This window comes from Lathamus discolor, chromosome 9 (genome assembly GCF_037157495.1).
Source record: "Lathamus discolor isolate bLatDis1 chromosome 9, bLatDis1.hap1, whole genome shotgun sequence".
Lineage (NCBI taxonomy): Eukaryota > Metazoa > Chordata > Aves > Psittaciformes > Psittacidae > Lathamus > Lathamus discolor.
Window position 1 is genome coordinate 5,111,436 of NC_088892.1, and position 6,821 is coordinate 5,118,256.

The window sequence follows — 6,821 nt, forward strand, 5'->3', positions numbered from 1 at the left end:
CATCCCCCCCGGTGGGGCCTGGGGACCGCACGCGCTTTTCCCCCCTTTATTTTCCACTTTATTTCGGTTTGTTTGGGGTTTTTTTTAATGTATTTTTTCCCCCACCCCTGCGGACCGCACTCCAGGCGCGCAGCGGCCGCGCACCGCGCCCGTGCGTTCCGTGTTGCAAACTTTGAGGAGAGGCACCACCGGGGTTTACCAGAAAGAGCCTTTTGGGGCTGTTTTTATTATCTTTAGTGTGGGGGTTTTTTTCCACCTACTTCTTGCCTCTCCGACAGCACCTCGGAGCGCACAGCCCGGGGCAGGCGGGGGATGCGCCACGCGCACCGGACTGCGGAGCCCGCCCGGACCGACGGGGGTGGGGGGGGGGGAGCAGCGAGAGTCCCGGAGGCGCGGCTGAGGCCGGCACCGGCCGCGCAGGGGTGGTCCCGCGGGGCTGCCGCCGGGGCGCCGCCGTTTAACCTCTGCCGCGCGCTCCCCCTGCGCTAATCGCTCCCCATTTAAGCCGTGCCCCGCGTCCTCCCCTCCCTTCCCCGCCCGGCGCGGAGCGGAGCGGAGCGCGGCGCGGAAGGAGTTAAGCGGCGGGGGCCGCCTCACGCCCGGCCCCCGGTGCCGGCGGAGTGATTCACTTCCTGCCTCGGGCCCGCGCGGCCCCCGGGCTCCCTCGCCCCGCCCCTCCGCCGCCGCGGCCGGCCTCCCCGCCCCTCCCATTGGCCCGTGCGACGAGGCCCCGCCGGCGGCGCGGCCCCATTGGGCGGCGCTGCTGCCAGTCGGCGGTCGGCCGCTGCCCGGGCCGCCGTGCCGGTGGATGTCAAAGGCTGAAGCGGCGGCGCCGCCACAGTATAACTCGTGGGGGCTGCGCGGCGGCCATGGCCACAGCCGCCTCCAACCCCTACAGCCTGCTCGGCTCCGGCTCGCTCGCCCATGCGGACGGCGCGGGCATGCAGCAGGGGAGCCCCTTCCGCAACCCGCAGAAGCTGCTGCAGAGCGAGTACCTGCAGGGCGTCCCGGGCAATGGGCACCCGCTGGGGCACCACTGGGTGACCAGCCTCAGCGACAGCGGGCCCTGGCCCTCGGCGCTGGCCGGCGGCCCGCTGGAGCAGCCCGACGTGAAGCCGGGCCGCGAGGACCTGCAGCTGGGCGCCATCATCCACCACCGCTCGCCCCACGTCTCCCACCACTCGCCCCACGCCAACCACCCCAGCGCCTGGGGCGCCAGCCCGGCCCACAGCGCCTCGCTGGCCCCCCCCGCAGCCGCCGCCGCCGCCGCCGCCGCCGGGCAGCCCCTCAACGTGTACTCGCAGGCGGGCTTCGCGGTGGGAGGCATGCTGGAGCACGGCGGGCTGACCCCGCCGCCCGCCGCCGCGCAGGGCTTGCACCCGGGGCTGCGGGGCGAGGGCGGCGGGGAGCACGGAGAGCTGGGCGGGCACCACTGCCAGGACCACTCGGACGAGGAGACGCCGACCTCGGATGAGCTGGAGCAGTTCGCCAAACAGTTCAAGCAGCGGCGCATCAAGCTGGGCTTCACCCAGGCCGACGTGGGGCTGGCCCTGGGGACCCTCTACGGGAACGTCTTCTCGCAGACCACCATCTGCCGCTTCGAGGCCCTGCAGCTCAGCTTCAAGAACATGTGCAAGCTGAAGCCGCTGCTGAACAAGTGGCTGGAGGAGGCCGACTCCTCCACCGGCAGCCCCACCAGCATCGACAAGATCGCGGCGCAGGGGAGGAAGAGGAAGAAGCGCACCTCCATCGAGGTGAGTGTCAAGGGCGTGCTGGAGACGCACTTTCTCAAGTGCCCCAAGCCGGCCGCCCAGGAGATCTCCTCGCTGGCAGACAGCCTGCAGCTGGAGAAAGAGGTGGTGCGGGTCTGGTTCTGCAACCGGCGGCAGAAGGAGAAGCGGATGACCCCGCCGGGCGAGCAGCCGCAGCACGACGTCTATTCCCACGGCGTGAAAACGGACACGGCCTGCCACGACCTCTGACCGGGGCTGTCCGGGCAGGCAGGACTGCGGGCAGCGCGGATTTTCCGCCGGGGCTTTAACTTATGGTTTCCGAGAGGCAGGAGACGCGGAGCGGGGGCTCCCCGCCCGCAGCCTGGGCAATATTTTTTCTCTCTCCGACCTTTTCCGCTGATCAGTGCACGGTGTTTACTCGCAGACAAGGTTTGGTTTCGGTCACTACTAAGACGAAGGGGAAAAAGAAACAAAAACAAAATACACACAAAACGGGAAAAAAAAAAAAAGAAAAAAGAAAAAAAAAAAAGAACTCACGGGAAAAAGGAAAAAAAAAATAAGAAAACCGACAGAAAAGGAAAGACAGATGTGTGCCTATGAATAACCTTCCAGCGCCTTGGTTATATCAGCTGTATTTCAGGTGAATCTGTTTTACAATAGACTAGTTTTGCATTTTTAAAGACTTATATAGCGTTTTTAAATGTCTGAGGTGTTTTACTACAAACTGTACACAATATTTGTGACCTAATTTGTATCGAATTGAGCAGGCAAAACGTTTCTCCCTTCCCCACGCACCGGCAATGTCACCCAGTGGGGACGGGGCAGGGCGGCTGCAGCCCTTCCCCCTCCCCACCACCCCCCCCCCCCCACCCCCGAGGAACGGGGTTCCCCTCCGCGCCCGCGGAGACCCACGCACCCCACTGTCGCCCGCGCTGTTCTGAAAAACGGGCTTATTTGTTGCAGCTTTTCTCTTCCTTTTTCAAGAGCTTCCCAACACCGTAGACCTGCCGGGTTCCAATCCTGACCTCTCCCCTCTTCTCCCAAGGAAAAGAAAAATAACAAAAGTAATTATTTAAAAGAGATTTATCCGAAATTAAGCACCGCAAACAAACCCGTGGCATTTGCCAGTCGCTTTCTTTCCGAAGATGAGTTGGGCTTTTTAATCAGCGCCAGACTGAGAGGTCTGTAGTAAAACACCTTTATACTCCTGCGCTTTGGCTTCGGAAATCGGTTTCTCTGTATTTTGTTTCGATAGTGAAGAGGAATGTGGGGGGGGGGGGGGGATGTCTCATGATTCCTTTTTGGAGGGGAGAGGGACAGCAAACACCCGCATTTGGTTCACGCTGAGCTTATTTCCGCGTCACAGGGAGATGCTGGATTTGTTGAAAAGCTTTTATTAAGAAAAACAAAAACAAAACACCGCAACCACGAACAGGGAGGAAAAAACAAAACAAAGTCACTAAAATGCTACAACCACCGCAGTTTTGGGGCAAGGGGAGGTGCTGACCTCGAGCCGCCTCCCCCCCACCCCAACGAGTTGTGTTGCACACAGGGCCGGGTGCGCAGCGCCCACAAACCCACTCGCAAAGGGGAATTGCTGAGCGGGTGAGTGTGCGGGAGCGCACGGCCACGATAACCCACTGCTCCCGCAGCCTCCCTACGGCCAGGCTGGCTCGGGGCCGCCGGGCATGGACCGGGCCGGGCACCCCCCGGGTCTCCGCAAGACCCCGAGGGGCCCGGTGCGGCCCCGCTCTTCATCCGCCTCCCGCTCGGCGGCTCCCCGCACAGCCCCAATCCTTCCCCGGCGCTCAGATTTTTTCCTTTCAACATTTATATTTTTCAAGTATTTTTCAGTAAGCGCTAAAAAAAATTAAAAAACTTTAAAAAATTAAAAATAAAAAAAAAAGGAAAAAATTAAAAACAAAGAGGACAAAAAAAAAAAAAAAACTCGACACTGAGGACCTGCCTATTTCTGCCAACTTTATAACTGTACAGTTTTGTATATTAAACGTTTTTTGGAAGTTATTAATTTAAAGAAAGATCATTTAGTTTATTCATTTAGTAACTGATGTATAATAAACGCTATTTTCATTAAAGGTTGCTTTTTTCAACTATTTTATCCAAAATTGCCTATTGCAGTTGCCAACAATTATTTATTTTCAATAAATTCCGCATTATGTTAAAAAAGAAAAAAAAAAAAAGAAAAAAAAAAAGACGTTTCAGAAAGAGAAAAGAAAAAGCCTGAATGGGTGTCGAAAAAAATAATAACGAAACACACGAGTCACTGTAACGTTTGATTGTCGAGAGGTTTTAGTCAAGGGGTTTATATTGACGCAATATTTTATTGTTGTAAAAGGAAAAAAAATGAAAAAAAGGTTTAAATAAACATTTTTACAAAAAAAAAAAAAAAAGGGAAAAAAATAATTATATTGACCAGCTCCGCTGCGTGGCTTGTGCGCTGGGTGCGCGCAGCGGGGGCTGCCCGGGCCGGTGCCCCCGGGCCCGGCCGAGCCGTGCGGCCGCGTTACACCTGCGCGGCCCCGCGGAAAATGCGCAGTTGGGGTGGGAAAGGGGCGCTGCGGAGTTTCTGGGGGTGGCGTATATATATACTGCATATGTCAATATTTGTGTGTATATATAAATATATAGAGAAGGTATAGCAGCGCTGCCGCCCCGCCTCGCCCCAGCGCACCGCCGTACTACGCGCCCGCGCAGCCGCCGCCGCCGCCCGGTTGGTGCCTTCCGCAGTTCCAGCGGCCGATGGGGAAGCGGCGGGGGGTGTCCCCGTCCCCCCCAACCCGAGCAGCAGGAATCGGGGCGCGAAGGAAGTTTCTTTTGTTCCGTCCTTCCTCCCCTCTCCCAGCAGCAGAGGGGCCGCGGGTCCTGCTCCCGACCCCCCCTACACAACATCCCCCGGGGCTGCCTCCCGCTCCCCCCCCCCGGGCGGGACGTGGAGTGTTCGGGAGGAACAATAACAGTTAATCACATCTAATGGGGTGAAGCGGGGAAGCTCCAGTCCCGGCAGCCGGGCAGGGCTCGGGGAGGAGGGGGCTGCTGGGGAGAGGCAGGAAAACAGCAAACTTCAGGCCAGCATCAGCCAAAGGGGATGCTATTTTTTCCTTTTTCCCGTTCTGAAGCCGAACCTTGGGGAAAACAATAACCAGCCCTTCTGCCAACAGTGTACGGGAGGCAGGAATTACCTTTTGGAGTCCGGAGAAGCGACCCAAGAGCAGAGGTCTCTTGTCTCCATAAGCCAGCAGCAGGAGGATGAGTGGACAGGCACTTTCCCACACGGCTACAACCGCTATAGCCCGGTACCTGTTAGTGAGAGGCATTGGGATGTACACAGTGGGCAACGCTTTGTTTCTTAACCATAAAACTGATTTATTTCTTGTAAATCTTTGCAAGCTGCAGCACAGCGCAGACACTGTGGTCTTGGGGTGAGCGGCCTGCTGATGCCCCTGTGCTGGGCAGTGAAGCCTGGCTGCCTCTGCAGCGGGACACCAACCTGCAACTGCCTCAGAACGGATGACAGCAGGAGAAGAAGGGACCCCCCCCCCCCCCAAATCCCCTTTCTCAAGTCAACTGCAGAAACAAAATAAATGTGCAGCAAGTAGCGTGGGTACCAAACCAGGAGTAAATGGCCGTGCTTTGTAAACAGCCCCAGCCGAGGACACAGAGGAGAAGCTTCACAGTAAAACATGCCCTACGTGGTCACGCTGGCTCTGAACACGCAGGGTGCGGAGAGGTGAAGCCCTTAAAGGCAGCACTGGTCTGGAGGAAGGACAAAAGGTATTTCACTGAAATGAGCCTGTTTTAAAGCCCTTTGGCTGTTCTGTAAATACAACTACAGCAGGGGCTGGGTTATGCGTGATTTTAAAACAAATTATGTTAAGGGACAAAAGAGATGCAATGAGAGATGAAATCAAGCGAGTTTATGAACAGAAGTACTTCAAAGAATACACGAAAGCTGGAAAAAAATAGGGAAGGAAATTTCGTTTAAAGAAAAGAAAATCTGTTTGTTATTGCCCATGTATTCCAGTATTACTGTGAGCAAAAGGAAACTCTTTTGTGCCACCTAATGTTAAGTACAGATCACTGTTGTCTTCTTTGCTGCCCATCGTGCATGGCGTGCGGGGGGAGGCCTCAGGGTGCTGAGTTCATCCAGGCAGAGCGGGGTGCCTGGGAATGCTCAGAGTCCAGAAGTCCAATCAAACCAAGGGCAGGAAGAGAAACTTCAGCTTCACAGTCACAGATCAGGTTATCTTCTGAATTTAGGAAATTATCTAAAAAAAAAGGAACAAGAGGGGGTGGAAAGAAGCACGGGATATGATCATAAGAGCGAGAGACTCCAAATTTGGTCTTCGTCGTAATAAAATAAATCCAGAACGAGCATACCCAGGCTTTATGTAAGCTGCCCACGATCAAGCATTGATCTCAGCAGCCTCTTGCAAACCTCAGGGCTTTCAGCAGCTTCTCCCTCTGCTCTCCTCAAGGACCCAAGCAGCTTTGCCTTTGCAGCCTTCGCACATGCACGTCTCCCAGTATGAAGAATTTGTGGTGTGGATGTAGCAGCCGTTCACCCTAATGGGAGGTAATAATGTAGTATGGAAATACCTCACACAATCCTTTAAAGAAGGGTTGAAAGCAAGTAACTCTTTGGGAGCAATGAATTACACCACTTTTGTGATTTTAATGGAGTGTTAAACATCTTAAACAATTTTTGAGGCTGGATCTTTGCTTTTTAAGTTATATGGAAAGAAGAAAACCTGAGGCTTCCCTTCAAGTTCTAATTTCAGATGTTCTCAAGCTGTGCTCCCCTCCCCTCTAAAGACAAGCAGGACCACAGGAGGGGCTTCACTTGAAAGCAAAAATTACTACAAGTAAGCAAAGACGCTATTTCACTTTATAGTGCTCTTTATCAAACATTCAGAATATGGACAATTCAATCCATATCTAGACTGCACTTGACCAAGATGTGCTCCAAATCCCTCAAAAATAAGTATTTTGGACTTTTTTTCTTTGTTTTTAAGCAGCAGTTTCATAGGTTCAGGAAGAGCAGACCAAAGCACCTTTCCCTATTATTCC

General features: G+C 54.9%; 1 protein-coding gene across 1 annotated transcript; it reads left to right on the forward strand.

Annotated features, from left to right (window-relative positions):
* The first annotated feature begins 793 nt into the window (after window positions 1-793).
* POU3F4 (POU class 3 homeobox 4) lies at window positions 794-2,819 on the forward strand. Its single transcript, XM_065689815.1, has one exon. The coding sequence runs from the start codon at window positions 870-872 to the stop codon at window positions 1,980-1,982; it is 1,113 nt and encodes a 370-aa protein (XP_065545887.1). The 5' UTR covers window positions 794-869; the 3' UTR covers window positions 1,983-2,819.
* The last annotated feature ends 4,002 nt before the right edge of the window (window positions 2,820-6,821 follow it).

What these genes read in the sequence shown, in the direction of transcription:
- POU3F4 (XM_065689815.1), top strand. Translation starts at nt 870, where the DNA reads ATGGCCACAGCCGCCTCCAACCCCTACAGCCTGCTCGGCTCCGGCTCG.